General features: G+C 42.7%; 1 protein-coding gene across 5 annotated transcripts in view; it reads left to right on the top strand.

Annotated features, from left to right (window-relative positions):
• The window catches only part of LOC147623585 (signal peptide peptidase 2-like), a 110,903-nt gene that overhangs the window by 28,196 nt on the left and 55,137 nt on the right, over nucleotides 1-27,570 (top strand). For all 5 annotated transcript variants that reach the window (XM_086820163.1, XM_086820162.1, XM_086820161.1 and 2 more), the window contains 3 exons: nucleotides 17,941-18,176; nucleotides 18,910-18,990; nucleotides 19,456-19,567. In XM_086820163.1, the coding sequence (XP_086676289.1) occupies nucleotides 17,941-18,176; nucleotides 18,910-18,990; nucleotides 19,456-19,567 (429 nt within the window). The remainder of the gene's footprint in view (nucleotides 1-17,940; nucleotides 18,177-18,909; nucleotides 18,991-19,455; nucleotides 19,568-27,570) is intronic.

The following is a 27,570-nucleotide window of genomic DNA, read 5'->3' as shown; positions in this document are numbered from 1 at the left end:
GGTGTCTCCATTTATGCATGTCACCGAGGCGGAAAGAAAGAGAAGGTTTCAATCGGGATCGCAACCCGTGTACAAAGCGGGACTACAAATGTATCCTGGTCATATCTTACACCAATTAATCGCAGCCGCCACCGCCACCGAGCAATTAGAACTCAAATTGAGTCGATCCAATAAGGCTAGACCCTCATTTCAAGGCAAAGAGAGGGCTGTCCAAAACCTGCGAAATGATGGACAGCCACCTAAAAAGGACCAAAACCAAGATAAAAATGGTCCAAAGGCTCAAAATAACCCTACCAAGAAGCGTTTCTTCAAACTGAGAGACTATGGTCTCACTCCGGAGCAAAAAAAGCAATATATGAGTGAGGGAAAATGGTTTACTTGTGGTAGCACCAAGCATATTGCAAAGGCATGCCCAAAGAAGAAGAAGCGTGATAATACAAATGCATCAAAGCCTAATGTGCATATGGTTCCGGATGTGCAGGGCAACACTTCACATGATAGCAAAGATAGGGTTGTATGTAAAGCTTGGGGACAGCTCAAAGATCAGCCCGCTTTGTTCATGTTTGATGATTGTATATCTGAAAATTTCATATCCTCACAGATGGCAGCTGCTTTGGGTATTGAAGTGGAGGACATGGGTCCTCAAATTGAAATGCCTTTGTTGGTAGAGAAGTGCAGGTCATGCCTATTTTTGGCAAGTTGTGCATACACATTCAAGGCTATGTGGATCATCAGGATGTTCTTGTGGCGCCTTTGAATGGCTATGATGTATTGCTTGGAAAGCCTTGGCATACACGTATTGATCCGTGCAAGGCTTACAAGACCAACAGGATCACCTTCATGCATAAAGGTCGAGAACATGTAGTGATACCATTTCCCTTGTATGTCATGTACAAATTAAGAAAGTAATGAAAAAGAGTGTTTTTGCGTACTTGATTTTTGTACAAGATCATGTTGAGGAAAATAATCTACATGTAAACACTCTTAGTAATGATAGGCTGAAATTTTTGCAAGAACACAATGATTGTTTTGCTGATGAGTTACCAAATGAGTTACCACCCATACGACCGGAAGATCATCGCATTGATGTTGTGCCGGGTAGCTCACCACCTAATAGGCCAGCCTATCGTGTAAGTGCATCCCAAAAAGAGGAGATCATGAAGCAAGTGAATGAGCTTCTTGAAAAGGATTTGGTTCAGCCAAGCTCTTTCCCATATTGTTCACCCGTCCTCTTGGTTCGAAAGAAGGATGGATCCTTTCGTATGTGTGTGGATTATAGAGCTTTGAATAAGCTTACCATCAAGAATCGGTTTCCGATTCCACGCATAGACGACATCCTTGACAAGTTGGATGGATCGGCATGCTTTAGCCGAATTGATCTCAAGAGTGGATATCATCAAGTGCGTGTAGCGTCTGAAGATGTATACAAAACTGCTTTCAGGACAGCATTTGGGCTTTATGAGTATCTTGTTATGTCTTCTGGCCTTACAAATGCCCTGGCTACATTCAATATAATGATGGATCGCATATTCCATGGGTACAGGAAATTTACAGGTGTCTTCTTTGATGACATCCTAGTCTTCTCGAAGACCGAAGAAGAGCATAAAGCTCATTTGGCTATTGTTTTTGAAGAGCTCCATAAGCATAAACTCTTCATAAATGCAAAGAAGAGCGAGTTCTTTTTGTCAGAGATACATTATCTTGGTCATATTGTGTCCAAAGATGGAGTGCGGATGGATCCTGCAAAGATTGATGCAATTCGGAATTGGCCCGAATTGAGTTCGGTGCATGAGATCCGTAGTTTTCTTGGATTATGCTCTTACTACCGCAGGTTCATTCGGCACTTTGCATGGATTGCTTCTCCTTTACATGATTTGACAAAGAAGAAAGCCATGTTCAAATGGACTAATATAGAGAGAGATGCATTCCTCAAATTGAAAGATGCAACTACTCATGGTCCAGTGTTGATCATTCCGGATTTGCAAAAGCCTTTTTGTGTGGAATGTGATGCATCTGGAAATTGCATAGGAGCTGTCCTTAATCAAGAGGGACATGCCATGGCTTATGAGAGCCGTAGATTGCATGATGCAGAGCTCTCTCTTGGCATTTATGAGAAGGAGCTCTTGGCTGTAATTCATGCACTTACTATATGGAAACATTACCTTCTTGGGGTTGATTTCACTGTGAAGACAGATCACCAGAGTTTAAGGTATTTTCTTACTTAAACTAAGTTGTCAGAGAAGCATATGAGGATGGCCAATTTCCTCTCTATGTTTCATTTTCAGATCTTGCACACCCCGGGAAAGAAGAATGCATTGTCATGAAAGCCGTATGTAGCAGCTATCTCGGTTGCCTCTCATGGGGACTTGTCTACCATGCGTGATTTGTATCATACGGATGCTGATTTTGCTACTATTTGGGCTGATTTGATGGCTGGTCATGCACATGCCTCATATGTGATCAAAGAGGGTTATCTCATGAAAGATAATTGCCTATGTGTGGTGTCTGACATGAGGCAAAAGGTTTTGGATGAGTGCCATGCTCCTCCATATGCTGGTCATAGAGGCATAATGCCTACTACGCACATGATTGAGCTATATTTCTTTTGGCCAGGTATGCGGAAGGACATAGAGGCACATGTACGTGCATGTATCACCTGTCAAAAAGTCAAATTTGATAGGCAAAAGGCACCAGGTTTGCTTCAACCATTGCCTATGCCCACGCAGCCATGGGAAAGAATTACAATGGATTTCATTATGGACTTGCCACGTACCCAACAGGGTAATGATGCAATTTGGACAATTGTGGACAGGTTTAGCAAGCAAGCTCATTTCTTGCCGGTCAAAAAGACCATCAAAGCTGAGAATATGGTTAAAATATATCTTGCACAAGTGTTCAAACATCATGGAATGCCGAAGTCCATTCTGGGAGACAGAGATTCTAGGACTTCAAGTCTCTTTTGGCGGGCCTTATTTGATAATATGGGCACCAAATTGGACTTCTCATCAGCTCATCACCCTCAAACGGATGGGCAAAGTGAGGCTGCAAATTCGGTCATGTTGGATCTCTTGAAATGTTATGTGGCGGATCAGAAGTCTTCTTGTTGGGAGAAGTACTTACAGCTTGTGGAATTTGCATACAACAACACGGTGCATGCATCTACGTGAAAGGCTCTGTTTGAGATTGTTTATTGTAAGGTGGTTTTGCCACCCATCCTTCGCACAAAGGATGAGATATTTGCAGTTGATGAGTATGTAAGAGACTTGGATATTGCTTTTGCTCAGGTGCGGATAGCCATTGCAAGGTCACAAGACAAGCATAAAAAGGCTGCCGCATAGAAGGCAATTGGATGTTAAAGAGAATGATTGGATATTGCTGAAATTTGAGAAAGCAAGACTTGCAAAGAGGCATAACAAAGAGGGTGCATATCCTAAGCTTGCAACCAGGTACTATGGGCCTTTTCGAGTGATCGAGAAGATCAATGAAGTGGCTTTCAGATTGGCATTACCTAGTCATTGGCACATACACAATGCTTTTCATGTGAGTCTCCTTCGCAAGTATGTAGGGCCGGAGCCTAGTGAAATGGTCATTGAGGATCAACCAGAAGTGGATGAGCTTGAGGAGATCTTGCAGCCAGAGCAGATTGTGTATCACAAGGAACGCAAGCTTGTTGCTGCAGGCAAAGTTGTGAGGCGTTACCTTGTGAAGTTTAGGAACTATCTTCCCATTGATGCTAAATGGGTAGATGAAGAGTTCTTCAAAGATTGCCCGCATGTGCTTCAGACATATTTGGATGCTTTTCAAATGCGGACAATTGTTTAGAAGCCGCGCGGGGATTGGTGTTCCATTGGGTCTGGTACCTCGTGTACTTGCGTGGAGCACATCTATTTTGGTATAGTCTCATGAACGGGGATTGTCCATACCAATGCTGCATTGCATAGCATCTTTATGTGCTTGCTTGCAATTGAAATTGCATGCTGTTTTCATGCTTGCTTGACCAATGTGTAGTTCCGGGTAAGGGGACTCCCGCCCGTGAACCGTGCGTGTGAAACTGTCTACTGACATGGTTGTGTGGCACGTGAACAGGTGGTAAGTATTATCCAATCTAGGCTCAAATAGCCCTTAGGACTTAGCCAATATTTATAAGTGAGTGCGTTCCCACTTCATGAAAGTTTGGGCACCCTAAAGTCACTTATAAATTATGACCGCTTCCAAGTTCAGACTCACTGAAGTCCCGAGGTGGACAAGACTCAATGTCCAGGACCTCATCTCCCCATGTCCCTTCACCTGATTGGACCCCAATTCACTTACTTATTAAGAGAAAATTCGTGTTTTCTTTTCATGAAGATTTTTGGAGGCTGAAAACTCAGTTTTTCCACCATTTCTCCATTTCCAAGCTGTCCATAGCCATACCCAACTTGCTAGGGTGTTTTCCAAGCTTCCAAGAGTGTTTCCAAGTGCTAATCACTCTCCTACTCACTCCCAATGACTGAAATTCAGCAAAATAGCTCTCATTTTTGCTGTAATTTCTGGTCTTTTTGCTGAAAATCCTAATTTCAGCCTTTCTTTCTCAAGTTGAACCATAGGGGAAGCTTTCCCAAGGTTCCCTTCATCCTCTTGAAGACTTTTGCCGCGAAGAAAGGCGACAAATCAAAGATCTCAACACTCCAAGGACCTCCATCGTGAAGACTTCCACTGTCATCGACTCTACTTGCTATTGGTAAGCTTTTATGCTTAAGGGAGCAAGTAATAGGAGGGAGGAACCGGATTACAAGATCACATACCCTGTGTAGTGTTCTCTTGTCCTACGTGCTCTCTTGCAGATTGTTGCTACCTTGTGTTGGTGGAACAATAGAGAGCAGATGGTAGGGAACATGGACACTTGAGAGGGTGGGGTGGGTTGCAAGTCTACATCGAGAACCACTTGTTTGCAATATTGTATTCATATACATTGGTATGGAAATCTAGTCAGAAATACCAATGACACTATGTACTTGATTCTCCCAAGATCAAGATACTTTTTTTGAGGGAGGGGTCGGCCGTTCCGGCTCATTGTGTGTCTCTTGTCAATTCAGCAATTTACATCTTGTATTTGAACAAGTGTCCATCAAATCTTAGTGTATTTAAGTGTATTGATTAGCATTGTGTTCAACCAAGTTACAGATTTTCTGAGTATTGAAGTTACCGATTACTCTCTGAAGCTTCCGCATGTTACATTGATATTTAGCAGTTGAATGATCGACGCGTTTTCTCCCTTCTGATGTTGAACTGTCAGGATGCTGTTCTCTCTCATGTGCATACAGCAGATGCTGCACATGAAGTTTGGAAGGCTTTTGCAGATCTCTATGAGATTAAGTCTCCAGGTCGGATTTTGGTGTTGGAAAAGCAACTTATGAACTTATCAGTTTCTGCCTTTCCATCTTTATCTGCTTTCATCTCGAAGATGAAAGATCTCCGGGACGAGCTTGCTGTTTGTGGCAAGGACATCTCCACAGAGGATATTGCTATGCGGCTGCTCTCCAAACTTCCAGAGAGGTTTGATGCATACTTTCAGTCTCTGGTTTTTTCTCCTCGTCCTGTTTCAGTTACTTGGGAGGAAGTTCTCTCAAATTGAGTCTCGCTTTGAGGAGCGGATTGGCACCTCCGGTGGCCGTGATGGAGCTTTGGCAGCACGAGATAAAGGGAAGACTCAACAAAAGAAAGGAAAAGGGGGTTCTGACAAGAACTCCAAGGATTCGGACAAGGATAAAGACAACAAATCTTCGAAGAATAAGGACATTGAATGTCATTATTGTGGCAAGAAGGGTCACAAGTCACCCCAATGTCACAAGAAGAAGCATGATGAAGCAGTAAAGAACTCTTCCTCAACGGCGATGTCTCAGCCCAAGAAGGATGATGGCATTCTTCTCTTAGCAGGTACTCGGCGTATACTTGCTCTTGTGACTTCTTAGTCACGGTCTTGGATTGTTGATAGTGGTGCTACTGCTCATATGACACCCCATGGAGATTGGTTCAAAGACTTCACTGCCAGATCAGGCGAGATCACTCTGGGTGATTCTTCTTCTGTGCGAGTGCATGGTCATGGCACTATCCCCATCTTCCGTTTCTGACGAGGACAAGAGGCACTTCTCTGACGTTCTGTATATTGCAGATTTGGCTTTTAACCTTTTGTCAGTGAGTGCTCTTACAGCTCAGGGTGCGGAGGTGATCTTTTCTCGTTATGAGATTACCATTCGTGATAAGGCGACTGGTAGCATCTTGGCTTAGGGAGTCCAAGATAGTGGTCTCTACAAGTTGACCGCTCTGCTTTCTTCTGGTGCTTCTTCTGCTCTTTGGCATGCCCGGTTTGGCCATTTGAGCTATCAGCTTCTGCAGCAGCGAGCTTCGAAGGATGGGTTGGTTGAGGGATTATTGACCATCAAGGCTCTGTCTTCTGCTTGTTCCTCTTGTTTACAGGGGAAGCAACATCGAGCCGCCTTCCCGAAGGAGGCAACACACAGATCTTCGACATCACTTGCTCTCATTCATGCAGACTTATGTGGTCCTATGAGTACCGCGTCTTTGAGTAAGGCATTGTACATGCTCGTGATGGTGGATGATTTTTCTAGATATACTTGGGTGTTCTTTCTGAAGACCAAGGATGAGACTTTTCAGCACTTCTGTGATTGGAAAGCTGAGGTGGAAAAAGAGACTGGTCACTCGGTCAAGGCTCTCAGGACCGATGGAGGGGGTGAGTTCACATCCCAAGAGTTTCAGCAATATTGCAAGACACATGGCATTTGGAGACAACTTACTACATCATATACTCCATCACAGAATGGAGTTGCCGAGAGGAAGAATAGGACCATTATGGAGATGGCCCGTGCTATGCTTGAGCATATACTCCATCACAGAATGGAGTTGCCGAGAGGAAGAATAGGACCATTATGGAGATGGCGCGTGCTATGCTTGAGCATTCTTCATTACCTCGACGTTTCTGGGCTGAGGCGGCTTCCACTGCTGTCTACATTCAGAATAGGTCTCCTACTGCTGCTCTTCCTGACAAAACTCCATATGAGGCTTTCCATGGTGAGAAGCCCTCCGTTGTTCATTTCCGGATATTTGGGTGTACGGCGTATGTTCATGTGCCTAAGGAGCACCACTCCAAGTTGGACTCAAAGTCTCAGCGCATGACTTTTCTCGGATACAGCACTATGTCCAAGGCATATCGTCTGTATGATCCTCAAGCCGGTAAAGTTGTTGTGAGCCGTGATGTGGTTTTCAATGAGACTCCTATATTTTCAAAGGGGGGTGGTGAGCTTCTTCTTCCTTCACCTCTGTCTCCGCCTCCTTCTCCTGCTCCCGCTGTTTCTGTTACACCTCCAGCTGAGGATACTCAGTCAGATGATGATGACCTTGCTCCTCCTCCGGTGAGTTCGAGCAGATCTGTACATACCTGGTTGGTATTATCAGGCAGTTCGTGATTCTGGGTTACGTGAGCTTCCTTCTGCTCCTTCGCTTGGTTCTCTTCGGCAGTCTTCCAGAGTTACAGGGAAACAAATTCATGAGGGCAACATGTTTGTTAATTATGCTCTTATGTCTACTATCATTAATGGTCCTTCTGATCCCACTTCTGTAGACGAGGCTCTTTCACATGAGCCCGAGCGTCATGCTATGCAGGTAGAGCTGGATGCTATTGAACGGAATGGCACTTGGATTTTGGTGCCTCGGCCTCTACAGCGTAAGGTGATTGGTGTGCGTTGGATTTTCAAATCAAAGTTCCGAGCTAATGGCAGCTTGGACAAGCACAAGGCGAGGTTGGTTGCCAAGGATTATGCTCAGCGCCCTGGTGTCGACTTTGATGAGACCTTCGCTCCGACGGCCCGGATGACGACCATTCGCACCGTTCTTGCACTTGCAGGACATCATAGATGGCCTGTTTTCCAGATGGACATCAAGTCGGCTTTCCTAAATGGAGAGCTTACACATGAGGTTTATATTGATCAGCCGCCAGGATTTGTTGTTCTGAGCAAACAGGATCATGTGTACCGGGTGAAGAAGGCTTTATATGGTCTAAAGCAGGCTTCGCGGGCTTGGTACCAGCGGGTTGATGAGTTCTTTCAGAAGCTTGCGCTGTTCTCACGTGGATTCGAACCTTTATATCCTCCTTGAGAGGGGGTTGATTGTTATCATTGTGGTCTATGTTATAGGTTCTTATTCTATGCGGATCCATTCTGTTATGGATGCTTGGAGACAGAGTTTGAAATGACGGATCTTGGCCTCTTGCATTATTTTCTTGGCTTTGAGATTTGGCAAACCTAGAAGGGCATTTTCTTCTCTCAGCGGAAGTACACTCCAGAGATTCTCGACAGATTTCAGATGACTAGGTGCAAACCAATATCTTCTCCTATGGATAGTGGTGAGAAGCTTTCTTCACTTGATGCTTCTCCAGGGACTGATCATGGACAGTATCGGGTTCTCATTGGTTGTTTGGTATGGTTGACCTACTCCCGATTGGACATATGCTTCGCAGTCAGTTTATTGAGTTCCTTCTCATCCAAACCCTGTCAGCAGCATTGGCGGTGTGCTCTCAGAGTTCTTCGGTACTTGCGTGGCACTCTGGATTTTGGCATCTTTTATGGCCAAGGACGCACTCTTGTTGGATGGTCTGACTCAGACTGGGCTGGAGATCCAGACACACGGCGTTCGACCACTGGTTGTGTTTTTTCACTTGGGTCTGGAGCCATTTCTTGGAGGAGTAAAAAGCAGCCTACTTTGGCGCTTTCCTCTACCGAGGCGGAGTACCGTGCAATTTGGTATGCTGCATGTGAGGCGATATGGTTGCGGAGATTATTAGAGGAGCTCGGCTGTCCTCCTACAGGATCTACTCTTCTTTGGTGTGACAATCAAAGTTGCATCGCCATTGCCAAGAACCCTGTGTTTCATGCTCGTACGAAACACATTGAGATTCAGTATCACTATGTTCATGAACAGGTTCTTGCTGGAGATTTGCGTTTGGAGTATTGTCCTTCTGTGGAGAATGCTGCAGATTTGTTCACCAAGAGGGTTTCTCAGGCTTCCTTGGCTCCTCTTCTTCGGATTCTCGGAGTTTGTTCAGCATCTGGTGCTGAGAGGGGGTGTTAGCATATTCATCCCCAAATTCTGCTCTTTTATGGTACCCATTTGGTCTCTTTTGCATGGCCCTTGCTTGTGGGCTAGCCACCCCTTTTTCTACTATTTTTCTAGGATTTTTCCCAGCCTTTCTGGCATTTACCAGTCGGCAATTTCCCAATAGCTCCAATCGGCGTGTTTTGCAGCTCCAGTCGGCCAGCATTCCTTTACTATAAATAGTGGGTGCTGGCCTCTCTTTTCTCTCTTTTCTCTTTCAGTCTTGTACATATTTTGCTCCCTCACTTATGAGATTATCTATGTCTCTTTCTTGGGACTGTTTTGCTTCAGTATATTCAGCATAGTTCTCTCCATATCTCTCTCTCTCTCTTGCACTCTCTGTTCAGCACATTCTAGTGCCACTTTGCTTCCGCTCTGTGCACTCTTTCAGCAAGCACCAAGGGGGGACCTCTGTCTTGATTTTGCTTGATGTTCTTGTGTAAATCTTGTTTTGTCTTTGCTTTCACCTCCACAATAATTACTTTTTATCATGTGGTCATTGTTTATAGGATTGATTTGTTTTCTAGGTGGGTCAAGAGATGAATTTCCAAATAATATCCTTGAGTGAAATATTCTCCACTTGAAGTTTATTAATTTGTTCGAGTGGGTACAAAGACCACTAGTTCTATCGTATGACCATAGGACTTCTTGGCGATGACCATAGGACTTCTTGGCGATGCTAAGGTACCCGCAAAGGAGAGCTTTGTAATTATGTAAATGCGTGTGAACCTACTCTTATATAGAAATAAAGTTAAGGTAAGGTACATTAATTTTTATTTGTGGTGAGGGTAAATGCGTGTGAATCCGCTCTTATCTAGAAATAAAGTTAAGGTAAGGTACATTAAATTTTATTTGTGGTGAGGGTAAATGAACATGAAAACCTCTTAAAATAAGTTCCAATATGCTCATTTAAATTTTATTTGGGAGTATATTTCTGAAAAATTTTCAAGTCAAGATTTTGCACCCAAATGAAGTGTTTAGGGGTTACCACATATTAAAAAGGCCTAAAGGGGGTATGAACAAAGCATTAGCAAGCTTTTGGAGGATGGATGAAAGGGTGAAGTTTGGACCAAACAAGGCTTATCATGATGCTTCCTTAAGGCCTCCTTTGAAAGGTCCTCCAATGGATTAGTTAGTTATTCAATAACCTTCTAATGAAGAGGTGGATATAAGTTGTACATATCAGGCCAAGGGCCAAGCATAACTTGTAATGGGCCAAAGGGTCAAGTATAAGTGGGGACATACACTTATGGGCCAAAGGCCAAGTAGGGTGGACATTAATAAGTGTGTGTGAAAAGGGGGCCATGGTATATAGGCCAATGTGAATAGCTAATCATAATTAACTCATACTAATCAAATTACAAGCTAATCAGCTTTCATGACCTTGAAAGAATGGCTGTAAATAAAAAAAAAATAGCAAATAGATCTTGCAAAGAAACACACGTGTAAAAGAACTGAAGTAGAAAACTTGTTATCTACTGAAGTAGAGCATGAGGGCTGCCCGTACCCAGGACCTCTTGGTTCTAGGCAAACATCTTCACCCCTTGAGCTATCACCTCATTGGCTGAATCTGGCTCATTTGCATCACAAAGTGTACTTATGCAAGCAACATCTGCGTGTTCTCTTGCATTACGTGAACTTGCCCGAGTCTTGCTACCAAGTGGAGCTGAAAGTTTGCTCTCCTGTAAAGTACGGAGCAGCCAACGATGCACAACTCTAGCCTCTTTCGTTGCTGTCCGCTCTTGCTCCACTGCTTCCTCCACATTTTGAGCTGTAATGAGCTTATCATGGACTGATTTGGAGCACCCAAATGCTGTCCATTAGGTAATTAAGAGACGGTAGCCTTTACTGCCATTGCTATAACCCACAAATATGCACTTAGTTGCTTTGTCATCAAGCTTACGTATCAATTGCTGAGGTACATGTGCATAAGCTATAAATCCAAAAACTCCTGCAGCTTTACATTGCTCCAAAGGTGTACTCATTGGCTTACACCCTGTCATCCCATATTTTGCCAACATATCCAATGCATATTGGCGTTGCACTAACCATGTACCTGCATGGGCTTTGATCACTTCAATCCCAAGAAAATATCTCAATTCACCCAAGTCTTTCATGTCAAACTGCCCACTCAATGCCTTCTTGACATGCATAACATCTGTAGCATCTCCTGTGACAATCAAGTTATCCACATAGATGACAAGCACGACAATCCTATGATTTGTTTTCTTCACATAGAGTGAAGAATCTGCTGAAGAAACCTGAAATCCAAGGGAGATAAGATATTGGCTTATCTTATCACTCCAAGCACGAGATGCTTGCTTCAAACCATATAATGCTTTCTTTAATCTGCATACATGAGTGGGATACCTCGGATGTACATATTCTTATGGCTGTGCCATATAAACTTTCTCTTGTAGATCACCATTTAGAAATGCATTTTTCACATCCATTTGATGCATTTCCCAACCATTTGCTGCAGCCATAGCAATGACTGCTCTCACTATTCCCATCTTTGCAACTGGACTAAATGTTTCATCATAGTCCAAGCCTTGGGTTTGTGCATAACCCTTAGCTACCAATCTCGCTTTATGTCGCTCAATGGAACCATCTGATTTACATTTTACCTTGTAAATCCATTTGCAACCAATGACATTTTTGCCTTGTGGTAAGGCAACTAAATCCCATGTTTCATTATGAACCAAAGCATCCATCTCAACATCCATTGCTCTCTCCCATACATGCTTCCCAATAGCTTCTGTATAGCATGTAGGTTCCACATGCTTCACCAAAGAGGTCATATATACGTAATGCATAGCAAAATCATGATATGTCACAACTGGATACTTGACTCTTTGGGATCTCCGCAATGCATGCGGATCACTCTCAACACCTGTCACTCTAGCATGTGGAGGCACATATCTATCCTGCCTTGCACCATGTGTGCGTAAAACTGGTATGCCAAGTTCCTCATTCAAACTTTCTAAACTTGACGACTCATAACCTGTAATGTCAATTCCTTCAACCTTCTTTTTCCCTTTATCCACAGCACTACTCCCAGTGCTCACACTCTCATGCCTCAAGCGTCTTGACCATGGACGTATAGTGCTACTCTCAGACTCTGCTGGCCCAGACATAGAAATAGAACTTGCTTGTGGCAAGTTCACATGCACATCAACATCAAGAGAATCAATGACACCCTCATCCTTTGCTTTGTACCAACTAGCAAGTTCATCAAACACCACATCTCGTGAGATAACCACTTGCCTAGTTTGTGGATTGTAACATTTATATGCCTTGCGATCCTGTGCATATCCAACAAACACACACTTTTCTGCCTTAGGATTTAACTTCCTCCTTCTCTCGTCAGGCACATGTACATAAGCTATGCAACCAAACACTTTGAGATGTCTAATGTCTGGCCTAAAACCTGTAAGCCGCATCTCTGGTATACTTCCATGTATGGCTGCTGTGGGTGTCTTATTAAGTACATACACCGCTGTGGTACACGCTTTTGCCCAATAATAATATGGCATGCTCTTTTCATTGAGCATTGCCCTGGCCACATCACAAATGACTCTATTCTTCCTCTCGGCAACACCATTTTGCTGAGGTGTATACCTGCAAGTTAACTGCCTTCTTATGCCATGCTTTCTCAAGAAATGCTGAAAAGCATGTGAGGTGTATTCACCACCTCCATCTGTCCTCAAACATTTTATCCAAGAGCCATTTTGCTTCTCTGCAAAAGCTTTGAAGTCCATAAACTTTCCCAACACTTCACTTTTCTCTCTGAGAAAGTAAATCCAAATCATTCTGTTGAAATCATCAATGAATGTCACATAATACAAGTTGCCTTTAATGGATGGGTTTTGTGCAGGACCCCATACATCGCTATGAACTATCTCAAGTGGCCTGCTACTCATGTTGCCTTCTTTAGGAAACGGCAACCTCGCCTGCTTTCCAAACTGACAGGCATCACAAACATGCATATTCTCATCATACTTGAATCTAGGCAGCCCACTAACAATGCCTCTTGCCTGCATGTTCTTTAACCTTTGTATGTTTACGTGTCCAATCCTTTTATGCCACATGTCAATGTCCTGTACCACATTTCGGCTTTTAGAGAACATGGCTGATTTCAACTCAGGAATCCCAGCATCCAACTTAAATAACCTGCCTTCTTTCTTGCCTTTGGCAATAACTCTACATCCATTTTTAAAATCCTCAATGAAGCAACCATGCTCGTTGAAACGAACTTGTAATCCATGTTCCATCATTTGATCAACCGAGACCAAACTTTTTGTAATAGAAGGCACATACAAGACATCTGCCATAGATTTTGTTTCACCAATGTGCATAATCAATGGTACACTTCCAACATGTGTGATAGCATGTTGGGTATCATCTCTTGTCTCCACATAGCCTTTCACATCCATAGGCTTCATATGCTCAAACCATTCGCCATGACAAGTCATATGGTTTGATGCTCCAGAGTCCATATACCAAGTGTCATCACTTTCAGCATTTGTCATCATAGATCCCACAACATGTTTCATGGCAAACAAGTGATTTGCGCTGCCATCATTACTGCTTGATGCATAATTTCCACCACTTGCATAATTTCCACCATGTTGTGCATAATGTCCACCATGTTGTGCTCTACCCCTTCTCAAATCATTTTGTTTGCGGAAACAATCACGTGCCATATGACTAAATTTCCCACAATAATGGCATTCCACATTTTGCATAGATGTTTGTTGGCCTTGCCAACATCCTCTACCACGAGGATTACCTCTGCCTCTCTCAGGTGTATATCCACGACCACCTCTAGCACCATATGTAGGCTGAAAATTCTGTTGTGGTGACCTGTCCTGCCATCCACGACCATTACCACGAGCACGTGATGCAAATCTCCCCCTGCCTCTAAATCCCCTTTGTGAATAGAAAGCCTGATTTTTGCCATTATCATCATGGCTAGTAGATGCATCATGAAAGGAGTCACTGAGTTTGATTTCCTCAACAAGCAAGAGTGAAACCAACTCATCAAAATCTGGTAAACCTATCCTACGAACCGAGACTCCTTGCCAAGACCACGCAAGGTAATGTCTACCAAATCATCATCAGGCATGGGGGCATTGATTGTTGCCAATGCATCTGCATACTTCTTTATCTCTTGTACATAATCATGGATGCTCCTTCCTTTCTGTTTCACATTATGAATCTGTTGTCTCAACTGAGACTTGCGAGCACTAGTATTTGTATCAAACAGCTTTACCAATGTATCCCATGCATCCTTGGGATTCTCAGCATCATGTATATGTATGAGTATAGCATCCGAGATACATATAGACAGGTAATACAAAACTTTGTATGCTCTTTTTGACCATTGCTTATGAGCTACAACCTGTTGCTGTGTAGGTTGTCGGGGTAGTTCCGTCTCTGGCTCCGCACCTGTAACAAGATTCCAAAAACCTTTTCTCTTCAGAAAGCTTTTGATCCTATACTTCCATGCTTGGAAGTTCTTCCTATCCAACTTCTCACCCACAATTTGTACTGGGTTGTTTGACATATTTGCTCAATGCAAATGCACCTTCCGCACACGTGCAAATCTGTAAACGAGCCTTTCTTAGCTCAACCACACTCTAATAAGTGTTTCAGATACTCAAAAGTACTCAACAAACTTCACTTTTGATGTAGAAAATCAAACTGATTGCATCCAAAATGAACTGGCATACGCAGTCCAAGGTACCCTATTTTGGCGTGCTTTCCAAGGCTTCAAATTGCAATGTAGTGGTTCAATCAAGTGTGGATAACTTGCATTGACACCTAAACAAGCTCAATGTTGCATATCAACACCAACCAAGGGGTGTATATACCAAATTTATCAAATCCCCTTCTCTATTTTGAGAAAAACCAGTAAAACTAGAAAAGACCAGTAGTAAAATGGCTCTAATTCCTTTGATTCTTGTCCAAATTGAGAGACGAGGCATTCATTAGCTTAGCATTGATGTCTACTAACTCCATGTAAAAGGAATTAGATCAATTGTTTAAGATGAGAGAGTAATTAGCCGATTAATCACCCTCTTTTAATCACAGTAGACAGCCCGTTTAATCAGCTCATTTCCAGCTCCATAATGCATAATTGCTTCAACCAATCATGTAGCTTCCTTCTCAAGTGTATGTACCACACAATTGCTAAGTCAATTTTGGAATTTATCAAACACAAGACTTGATTTTTGGTCTCCACTTAGCAAAAAGGTGAAAAACTGCTCTGTTTCCTCATGATATGCTGCGCCGCCTACTCTGAGAAGAATTGATGAGTTCATAGAGTTGTTTGAAGATAGATATGGGTGCCCAATACTCCTAGGCATGTACTCAATCCATCAATTGAGTGATTTTTGTAAAAACCTAGCTTTAATTGCATCCACAATGAGCATCATTTCTCTGTTTTTGTGAAGGGTTCAAACCAGTGATTTTCCTCTCACATAAATGCACCAACTTGGCTCCAAATTCAATTTAGGGTTTGCACATGAGTTGCCAATACATTAATCCTTGTCACATACATGTTCCTTTGCCAGATTGCATCTATTTTCACAATACATCACCACTTTCAAGCTCCCATGGAAAGCTTGCAAAAAACCAGAATTTTCTTTTGCTTTGGGCAACCCTGATTTGCCTTATTTGTGCTTGAATCACCTGCAATCCGCTCAAGAGTGTTTAGTAGTCCTTACCCGGTAGGCCAAGCTCTTAGATTTGATAGAAATCGGTGTGCTCCAAGCTTCACAGCATCAATGGAAAGCTTCACAGCTTTTCTTCACGGCTTCCTTTCCCTCTTCTCTCACTCACTCATAAACCCTAATAGAGAGCACCAGGCTCTGATACCATGATGAAAAACAGGTAGAGGGAGAGGAGACACACACACCGGAGCAAACCCTAATGTATATTGCAAACCCTAACAATAGAGAGAAGCCATCTCCCCTCCCACACAATGCATAAAGCCATAATCCATAATACACAACACACACTATGTGTTGTGTCCACACACAGCTAACCCTAGCTAATGTCCACACACTATGACCAGCTGGACGTGGTCATTTATGTCTCACACATGTTCCTACCTAACAATGCCAGCACATGGTGCAGCTGGCACAAGCTGACATCGAGGTTGAATCTCAACAAGATGTAAGAGTAGTAACCACATGAGCATCATGTTCTCTCGAGTCAAACCTGTCAAGCTGATATAACCCATGGTACAATCACGGTCTTTCACTAGGCATCTGTCGTCCTCAAAGTTCACCGCATATCCTCTTTTAGCAAAAGAGGAGACGAACAACAAGTTCTTCTCAATTCCTAGCACATACAATACATCTGGAAGACATAAGTTTGCACCATTTGTTGTTGTGAGGATCACCTCACCAACACCCTGAACCGAATAAGAAGAGTTGTTTGCACATGTTATCCGTTTGCCTTCAGGGGCAACCATAAGTTTGACAGGGCCATATTGATCTATAGAGGAGTCCTTGAACCTATCACCCTAGATGCATTGCCCGTATTTGTGCAAGGACGGTCCCTTAGTCCTAAACACTACATTGGGAGACCTTTGGCATCACATTATCCTTTTTTTTTTTTCAAAACAAATTCCTCTGTGAGGTAATATGTTTAGAAGCACCACTGTCAAAGTACCATGTGTCGTGTCTTTCATTGACATTGAGAGACATATGCTCTAATGATGCATCAAAGGAAAGTCCACTCATCTTGAACAAGATTTATTGATGCATCATCTTTCCCTGCAGGTGATGAAGAAGAATCTACAGCCATGCCGCTTTCCTTTTTCTTCTCCTTTGCAAGCCTTTTTCTGCACTCATTCAAATAATGACCTGGCTTCTTGCAGTAGTGACATTTGCCCTTTTTCTTGGGCTTGCCTGCATCATTTTTAGCCTTTTGTGAAGGCTGTCCTGAATTAGCCTTTGGCTGAAAACTATGTTTGGCACTGGTTCCTGAACCCAATTAATAATACAACAAGACCCAGTGTTTGGGGACTAGCAGTGATTCCCATCTACTTGGGCTTCTATCTGAGTGTAGATCTCTTGTTAGTTCCAGTCAGCCATTTGTACTTCGATCTTTTGTATATCTTGGATTGGGCTCTCGGAGCTAACACAAGTTTTACTTGTATATAATAGTGCTTCTACAAGTCTTCTGATGCTCTCCTTTCTTTGTTAGCACCTTCTGGGCATACATAGCTCCGTTAATTTGAGTTTTGCATTAATTGCATTCACACACAACCTCTTTTATTCCTTTTTATGTTAGGACTCACGACTCATGACATGGACCGATTCTATACAAAACCCTAACCCTAATTCCAACAAATGGCCTAAACGTAAACTAAACCTAATTTGTAGCATAGCATGACACATGCATCCAATTTTTGAGGGTAATGCATGTAGTGGACCTATGCTGGAGGCTGCTATGCTTACCATACTTGCAAAATGTACATTTCTTTGAGATTGACGTAATGATGTAGCTTCCTTCCCTTGACATGCTCATATAGTTACATGCATCTTTCATGGGCTTAGCCTATGAAGTTTGATGCATAGGTGTGTATAGGCATGCATGTGTTTATTTGTGCATGTACGAACACACAAATGGGAGAGTTGTGTGGTGCACTTGTGTTAAGGTTTTGCACATGAAGTGCTGCTTGTTAGTGCATGCCTATGTGGGTGCTCGTGTGTGTGTCTGTGTGTGCAGATTGGTCGGGCTTAATTGACTGATTGTTTTGATGATTTGAACCTGCAGTTTACAGAGAAGCCCTCCTCAGAAGATGTCATTCCAGCAGGGTCTTGCAGTACCTATCATGTGTTCAGTATCGCTTTTTGGATTCTATTGTCTTCTCCGGTTTTATCCCAATCTTGATTTGCGAACCTTTATCTCTATATATCTGGGCTTTGCTGGATCTCTCGCTGTAGCCAGCAACTTGGTTGGTCCTGTGCGCTACATTTTACCAGATAAAAAGTCATTCTCATGGAAAATCAGTAAGGTTTTTGAGCACCACTACCTTCTGTATCCCATCCCATACTTGCTTCTTATTATGTTTTGGCGAGGTGTGAGGCATAAGTGAGGTTTTTGTTTAGTTCAAAAGTGACCTGCTGGAAAGCATATCTTCTTCATCTAGAGGAGGGACATAAGCTATGTAGCATCCACAACAATAGAGGAACCACACACCTGACATCCTCTTTTCCATAAGCGGCCAGCATAGATCACAATGAAAGGATATGGATGAGCTCTAGGAGTCCTCAGCACAGACGGAGCCCATGTTTTTTGTCAATGACACATGTATAGATTGGTGGGAGCTGCTCTCAAGCACCCAGCTTAGAGGGTATGCTACACAGCATGGATTCCGAACATAGATTGGTCAGCTTATGTAAACTCACGATGAAAGGATATGGATGAGCTCTAGGAATCCTTAGCACAGACGGAGCCCATGTTTTTTGTCAATGACACATGTATAGATTGGTGGGAGCTGCTCTCAAGCATCCAGCTTAGAGGGTATGCTACACAGTATGGATTCCGAACATAGATTGGTCAGCTTATGTAGACTCAGCTGTAAACTTTAAAGGGCATGACAGGGGAGGCATCCTAGAGGAGCACTTGATTACGTCAGCGAAAAGATGGCTGAATATCTTTATGAAACTCCTAGTATTACAATTGAAGCATCATTGATGTCTGGGATAAAAGCTAACTGTAATTTTTGTGGTACTGGTGCAGATATTCCACAATGGCTTCTCCAAGATGATGGACAGCCTGTACATTTCACGTTAACTGCTGTCGATTGTATTGCCCTACTTGGTATGTCAACTACCTGAACGAATTCTACTATCCAAAGCATGTCTAGCAACATTCAAGTGTAAGTGCCTGCCTTGTAGCTTGTTGGCTGCTAGATCTCTTTGTTAGCTGGTAACTACCTACCTGTAGGGTACATACAGACTTGAGTCTGATGCCTGGGCCCTGCTTAGGATAGGCTGCAAGTACAATGCCTGTGTGGGTAGGTATCAAACAAAAGGAATATAGTCCCTGTTTCATCAATATGGGAGGGTAAGGCTACTCCCTTCACACATGTTCTTGCACGACAATAGGAGAAAAAAGATTGAAGAGATAGAAAGCATTGATGTAATACTTGAAGATATCTACACAACATCAAAATTTGTTAGTGAGACTAGTGTACGCGTGCATGTGTGCCTGTGTGAAAGAGTTTCAAATCATGAAGCTTTAGTCTTAGGCTAGGCATGATATCTAGCTTTGTGTGCATTGCAGTGGGCATCGGTGCAGCTATCGCAAGTAAACAAGCTGGAGCCCCTTTCACTCTGAACAATTTTATAGCTGTGTGTATCGTGACAGAACTTTTGAATCTTTTATCACTTGGCAGGTATTTTTTGCTAGATATAAAACACCAATTGAGAGTTAAACATAGATTGTATTGTTTAAGAAATGCTGAACTGTTGTGTGGAGATAAGGACAAGCCATTTAAGTAACCCTTCTTTATTGCAAGAAATGTTGAAGCATTTTCCTTTTATGCTGACTTTTCCCCCACAGTCTTGGTGTGGCATAGTAGATGAACACTAGGACTTCTTTTTTAGTGTGGTTTGATGTTTCTTTTCTTGGATCAGAGATTTGGCATAAGACCTTCATAGTGCTCACTTATGTATTTGGTCTCATAGGCCATTTTGGCCTTCTGTAGACGTTCATAGAACTTTTCCCCCACTCTGAGTGATCCAGACCCTCCACTTGCCAGCTCTAGATCCAGGACTTGCTTCAGCAATATCGAGAGGCAGCCCCACGGGTGGTTGATTTTGAGGCCAGGTTTTATGCTGACTTTTCCCCGACAGTCTTGTAGTCAATATGGCATAGTAGATGAACACTAGGACTTCTTTTTTAGTGTGGTTTGATGTTTCTTTTCTTGGATCAGAGATTTGGCATAAGACCTTCATAGTGCTCACTTATGTATTTGGTCTCATAGGCCATTTTGGCCTTCTGTAGACGTTAATAGAACTTATGTATTTGGTCTCATAGTGCTCACTTATGTATTTGGTCTCATAGGCCATTTTGGCCTTCTTTAGACGTTAATAGAACTTTTCCCCCACTCCGAGCGACCCAGATCCTCCACTTGCCAGCTCTAGATCCAGGACTTGCTTCAGCAATATCGAGAGGCAGCCCCACGGGTGGTTGATTTTGAGGCCAGGTACACGGTCCATGAGGAGGACAATACATTATGAGTCGGGACACATGTGGGTTCTTCTGCCGCTTACTTATTGTACGCGTAAGGTCTATGTAGTACATTGACCTTGTCTATCCTTTCGGCAATCTAGTCTCTCACTTTTTTCGTGTTGTCTCGACATCGAGTTTACTCATGGATCACATGTAACAGCTTTTTGGTCTCATAGACCCTTCAAGTCCTTTGTAGATGTTAATAACATCTTTCTTTCTTTCTCTCTCTAGAGGAGGATGGTATCATTGTATAACCACACATTGGTTGCTTTGCTTTCTATTAAGGAGGAGGATGGTATTGTGACATCAAAATTGAATATTTTTTAATTTTCAACTTTTGTATATATTTTGGTGGTTTTGAAATGACAATAAAGTGGAAGATTGTTCAAGAAGATTGCACCCCTTAATGGAATGATTGCCCAACGGCTTTCCTAAGGTTTTATTTCATGTGCCGATGTGCACATTGTAAATATGACAAGTATGCTCTATAATTACCGTGGTATGGTTGTTTAGTCTAGTGATGTGGAAGTAAAAGTGGGCCTTATGCTTTCTTGTCTTGGTAACTTTATTAAAATAAGATGGCAAAAACATGCCAAGCTTGTAGATGGTGTGTGGAGAGCATGCGGAGAAGTGTGGAAGGATATATAATAGAGAAGTATCTTTCTAGAAGTCCTATGTAGACTAAGGAGACTTTCGAAATGTTTACATGAGGGATCTTTATGTGGGTTCAAAGTGAGGTTAGATCTTATTCCCCAAGTCCAGGATTCTTTGATTAAATATTCAAGGAGAGATATCGAGCTCAACTAGTGCTGTGGACATTGATGACCCGCGTGGGTGATAGCTTTTGCACTTGTGTCATTGGCATGGTTGGTGAGATTATGGTTAATATGCAGCTATAGTGGATGACAGGCTGTGTGATAGTCATTTGGATTACTAGAGTATGGCATAGTTATAGCGTGACCTCATATAGTCGGGTTTACACTATGAACTGACCATTATAAGTTATAGTAGGAGAGTCCTTTCTCTTATAGTAAGTACTCTTATCTCTTTATGTTAATGGTTGTAGAGAAGAGAAGAAGATAGAAGAAAATTTAGCTATCCATCACTCTTGTGCGTGTACATGTTTGCTTGCAAGAAAGCTCTTCCTCTTCCCCGCATTCTCTTTATGGTATTAGAGCTTCGGTTCATGTGAGAGCTAAGGAGACAAGCAAGAGGCACGAACAAGCCAAGCAAGGAAGTAGTACACGGGTAAGAGTATTTCCATCTCTTTGATTTTGGAGCAACACCTTTGGTAGCTGTGAGAGCTATAGGCAGACGGGAAAGTCGCTGTCTCAAATTGAGGCATCCTTCTTGGTGAAGGAAGAAGACCATATTGTGTGTAGGTAACTAGGTTCGAGCACGTTTCAAGCCCTACGTTGGCTCTGTAAGTTTATCGCAAGCACTATGTGAAGTGTTGGTTTTGACTATGTATGTCCAATTTCAGGTTCAATGCAAAGTTGCAGCAAAAATTTGGTTATGTAGAGAATCTAAGTATTACAACTGTTGATGGATGTATGTTATGTGACTGGTTCACATACAATGGTATTATAACAGGTTTACAATACCGTTGTTGGAGATTACAGGTTTACTGCAAGCGTAGACGTTTTCGAAAAGCACCATTTGGTAAGTTGCTCTGCACATAATCATGTGTGACAGTCTGTCCCAGATTGTGAGCGAAAAGCTGGACAAGAATAACTTTCAAGCATGGAAGTTCAAGATAACGAATTTCCTTATCGAAAAAGAATATTGGGAGATCATCATAGGTGATAAAAGAAAGCCAAAGATTAGTGAAGAAAATCCGACCCCACAACAAGCGTAGCCATATAAGGCATGACATGAAAGAGCTAGAAAGGTGTTGTATTAGTTGTTTGGTACTGTGTTAGATTCTATGATTGTGCATATATAGAATGCACAAACACCTAAGGAGGCTTGGGACACCTTGGTGAAGATGTATAGTATCAATACTTAAGCTCGGAAGATGCAGCTAAAGCAAGAGCTGCATAACGTGACTAGAGAAAAGCTGAGTATAAATGATTACTGGGTGAAAGTTAAAGAGCTTGCAGATGCTCTTGCTTCTATTGGATCACCAGTAGATGATGATGATATGGTGTCTGTGACCTTTAATGGTCTTGGAAAAGAATACAGTTAGTTTTAGACCTCCATCGAAGTTTGAGAGGACTTTCCTGATTTTCAAGAATTTATTACTCTCCTCATTCGTGAAGAGATAAATATTGGGAGAGGTTCATCCTTTTGGAAATGCAAATGAACATGCCGTCTACTTAGATACAAGTAGAGACATAGACAAGTCGTTATCTAGAGGACGAGGTGGTGGTCGGTTTGGAAATCGAAACCAGCCAGCAGTAGCAACAACAAAAAAATCAATCTCATATAGGTGGAAGAGCCCGGGAAAGCCAAAGGGGCCAAGGGGACTGGCAAAGAAATTAGAATGCAAATAGCATAGAGTGCTATCACTATAGCAAACTAGGGCACATAGCAAAGGACTTCTATAAAAAGCAGAATGATATCAAAAGTGGAAAGTTGTAGTAAGGCAACTATGCATCCTCAAGTAAACAGGGTGATAACAGAAGCGAGCAATTGTTTGTGATGCAGTATATACTCAGTTCTGCAGACAGGAGATGTGTTAGGATTTGGAGATCTTTGATATGTGGATTCTAGCGCTTCTAACCACATGACCAGTCATGGTGAGTGGTTTAGAGATACGCTGAAAATGGAAAAACTAGGTTATGTAGAAACAAGTGATGATACTATGCACTCCATTGCGCATGTTGGTAAAGTGCCATTATCTATGCAGAATGACAAAATGAAGTACTTGGCAGATGTACTTCATGTTCCAAATATCCAAAAGAATCTAATTTTTGTTGGACAGATAGTTGAGTAGGGTCTGTAAAGTGACGTTCAATCCTCAAGGGTGTTTTATGGAGGACTTCAAAAATTGGTGTTGCTTGGTTACAAAGGGTAACAAAAATGGCAGGATATTTACTTTGGATGTGAATGTCAGGACTATGGTCCTACGGAAGTCGAACCCTAGCATAAGTTAATAGCTTTCGGAGTCTCGAGAGTATTATTAGTGCTAGCGGGGTTCAGGGCTTAATGGGTGTTAGGGTTTGGTCGATGTGTGTACACATCTAAGTTAGCACGGCTCTTAAGTAAGATGGGCGGCCGGGCTAGGAGGTGTGGACACAGGCCAGGGTTTTGGTATAAAACCTAACGAGAAACCCTAACTCGTCATTATATGGTTGGGAGGTGAACCGACTTCCACCCTCTCTTCTTCTCCACGCCTAGGCTATGGCGGCTTGAGGACGCCTCCGCTACGGCTGCGTCTTCCTCAAGCCGCCATAGCCTAGGCGTGGAGAAGAAGAGAGGGTGGAAGTCGGTTCACCTCCCAACCATATAATGACGAGTTAGGGTTTCTCGTTGGGTTTTATACCAAAACCCTGGCGTGTGGTAGCGGAGGCGTCCTCAAGCCGCCATAGCCTAGGCGTGGAGAAGAAGAGAGGGTGGAAGTCGGTTCACCTCCCAACCATATAATGACGAGTTAGGGTTTCTCGTTGGGTTTTATACCAAAACCCTGGCCTGTGTCCATACCTCCTAGCCCGGCCGCCCATCTTACTTAAGAGCCGTGCTAACTTAGATGTGTACACACATCGACCAAACCCTAACACCCATTAACCCCTGAACCCCGCTAGCACTAATAATACTCTCGAGACTCCGAAAGCTATTAACTTATGCTAGGGTTCGACTTCCGTAGGACCATAGTCCTGACATTACTCCCCCCTTCGAAAAGAGTTTTCGTCCTCGAAAACAAAAGTGAGGAAACGTTTCCTCATCACACTAATGTTTTCCCAAGTGGAGCCTTCCTCTGGACGGTCCTTCCACTTGATAAGAGCTTGTTTCCGAACTTGGTGGCGAGTACGTAACATGTGGTAATCCAATACTCTTTCTGGTTCATGAGGCAGTATTGGAGGTTCCACATATTCTACCAAGAAAGAATCATCCACCGGCCTTTCATGACCCATAAGGCGTTTCCTCAAACGGCTTACGTGAAAGATGGGATGAACCTTGGAATGTGCTGGTAACTCAAGTTTATAGGCTACTGGGCCCACCTTCTTGAGTATCTTAAACGGTCCACAAAATCGGGGCGACAATTTTGGTACGGGACCCGTTTTTAAACTGGTGGAGTTTTCTGGTACCTTCAGAAACACCCAATCACCTTCTTGAAAGTGAAGTGGCCTACGTTTCTGGTCCGCAAACTTCTTGTAACGATCTTGCGCTTGACGAACATTTAATCGTGCAAGGCGCAACATATCCATATGGTCTTGGATAAAATCCTTAACCTGACTGATTTTCTCATTCGCCAGTCCCACCGACACTGGTGAACGTGGCTGAAAACCATACATCAACATGAAAGGGCTAAAGCCTGTCGAGACATGCTTTGCACTATTGTAAGCAAACTCAAGAATAGGCAAATAAGACTCCCAATCAGATTGTCTTTTGCTGACATATGCCCTAAGCATATCTTCCAGCACTTGATTAACCCGTTGAGTCTGACCATCTGTCTGCGGATGATCAGCTGTACTAAGGTTCAACATAGTACCCAGCTTACTGAATACTGCTCGCCAAAAATGGCTGTTAAACCTGCGATCGCGATCACTGACAATATTGGACGGTAAGCCATAAAGTCGGTAAACATTCTCCACGAAAAGGCGTCCCAATTCTGGAGTTGTAACTGTTTTCTTAGTAGGCACAAACCTACAAAGCTTGGTTAATCGATCCACGATTACCCAAATGGCATCATGTCCGCGATTCATTGTGGGCAAGCCCGTTATAAAATCCATAGAGATACTTTCCCACTTTCCGTCGGGAATCTCTAATGGATGCAGTAACCCGCCAGCTTTAAGACGTTCTGCTTTGTTCACTTGACACTTCTGACACTGCAGAACATAGTCAGTAACATCCTTGTGAAGTCCAGGCCAATAGAAATGCTTTCTTACGAGAGCATACGTTTTGCGAATGCCCGCATGACCTGCACTTAGACTATCATGACACTCAAAAAGAATTTGGCGCCTAGTGTCTAAGTCCAATGAAACACAAACTGTCCCCTTGTGGAGTAAGTATCCATCATCGATGGAAAAGTTTTTCCATCGCTGTAGTTCATCTTGTGATAAAGAAGAACCATGTGTGGAAGAACTGGGAACACTACCGTGTGAGTGAGAGGGACCCCTCATTTGAACATGATTCCATACCTTTGAGTATGTTGAATCCTGCTTGCATTTGCCTCGTAAAGATTCTAACAATTCGCTTTTCAACTCTGTGAATAACAGCGAATTAATCTCTGGCATACGACTCAAAGCATCAGCTACAATATTGTAACGTCCTTTGCGATAGCGTAGCTTGCAATCATACTCCTGAAGGATCTCAGCCCATCTGGCCTTTCGACCCTACAAATCTGTTTGGTTCATAAACCACTTTATGCTTTCGTGATCAAAAACAATCTCGAATTGCGCACCATATAAGTAATGTCGCCATTTTCGTAAGGCATATATGATGGCAAAGAGCTCACGCTCGTAAGCTGAGTAGTTTTGTTGAGCACGATTGAGCTTCTTGCTCTCATAGGCAACAGGATGACCATCTTGAATGAGAACCGCACCCACTGCCTTAGCACTGGCATCCGTTTCAATCACAAATGGTTTTTGAGGATCCACAATTGCCAAGATGGGAGCCGTAGCCAAAGCAACTTTAAGCTTATCAAAGCTACGTTGTTGCTCCTCACACCATTGAAAGGTAATTGCCGCACCTTTCAATTGATCAGTCATGGGAGCGGCAATCTTTGCATAACCATTCACATATTTGCGATAAAATCCTGCCATTCCCAAGAAGATTTGAAGTTCTTCCTTACTTCGAGGTGTTGGCCATCGCATAATAGCATCAACCTTACTAGCATCCATAGCAATTCCGTCTGCAGAAATTACATGACCTAGGTATTGTATGCTATCCTTGAGAAATTCGCACTTACTTTCTTTCGCGTAAAGTGCATTCTTGCGTAGTAACTGAAAAACTTTTCGTAAGTGTTCCAAATGCTCTTCAAAAGTCGAACTATAGACCAAAATGTCATCAAGAAAGACAATGACAAATTTGCCTTAGTACGCTATCCATAAGCGTCATAAACGTTGCCGGGGCATTAGTAAGCCCAAACGGCATAACCAAAACCTCATAGTGTCCAAAGCGAGTCCGGAACGCAGTCTTGGTTATATCATCAGCGTTAATACGCACTTGATGATATCCTGAACGTAAATCAATTTTAGAAAAATACTTCGCACCTTTGAGTTGATCAAACAACTCATCTATCTTAGGTAGCGGGTATTTGTTCTTAATGGTTACCGCATTCAAGGAGCGATAATCCACACACATGCTCATGGATCCATCCTTTTTCTTCACCAAAAGAATGGGCGATGCCCATGGTGAAGCACTATGGCGAATGAAGCCCTTACTAAGGTAGTCAGCAAGCTGACGTTCCACCTCAGCTGCTTTAGTCGCACTAAGCCTGTACGACGGCTTACTAATTGGTTTGGTGCCCGGAACGACATCAATGCGATGAGGCAAAGCTCGTTCGGGTGGCAAACCCTCTGGTAAATCATTAGGAAAAATATCTTTAAATTCTTGTAACAGTTGTTGCAAAGACAAAGCATTAACTGGTTGCTTAAGATTATTTAAAGAGATTTTAGAAGAAGGTAAAGAGAAAGAAGGCATCGCTGAGGAAGATTCATTTGAAGAAGAAACATCATGCACATCAAACCCACTAGTTTGCGACACACAATAACAAAAATAGACTTCTTCTATTTGATTACTATGCTCCAAAAAAGAGAGTTCGGCATTACATATGAGTGGTGTTGGGGGTACATCACGTTCCCCAATAAGTAAAACATGCTTACCATTGGCCTCAAACGTAAACGTATTATGTTCATAACTCCTTTTGAGTGATGACCCTAACCCATACAACCACTCCCGTCCTAAGATGACATCCGCACGAGACATATTCATCACTTGAAAGTCAAGAACCATAGTGTGTTCTTGCACAAACACAGGCACTTGCTGTACTAGAGTATC

Source organism: Cibotium barometz, chromosome 26 (genome assembly GCF_041138505.1).
Source record: "Cibotium barometz isolate CiBa-2024 chromosome 26, ASM4113850v1, whole genome shotgun sequence".
Lineage (NCBI taxonomy): Eukaryota > Viridiplantae > Streptophyta > Polypodiopsida > Cyatheales > Cibotiaceae > Cibotium > Cibotium barometz.
This window is presented reverse-complemented; position numbering and strand designations above follow the sequence as displayed.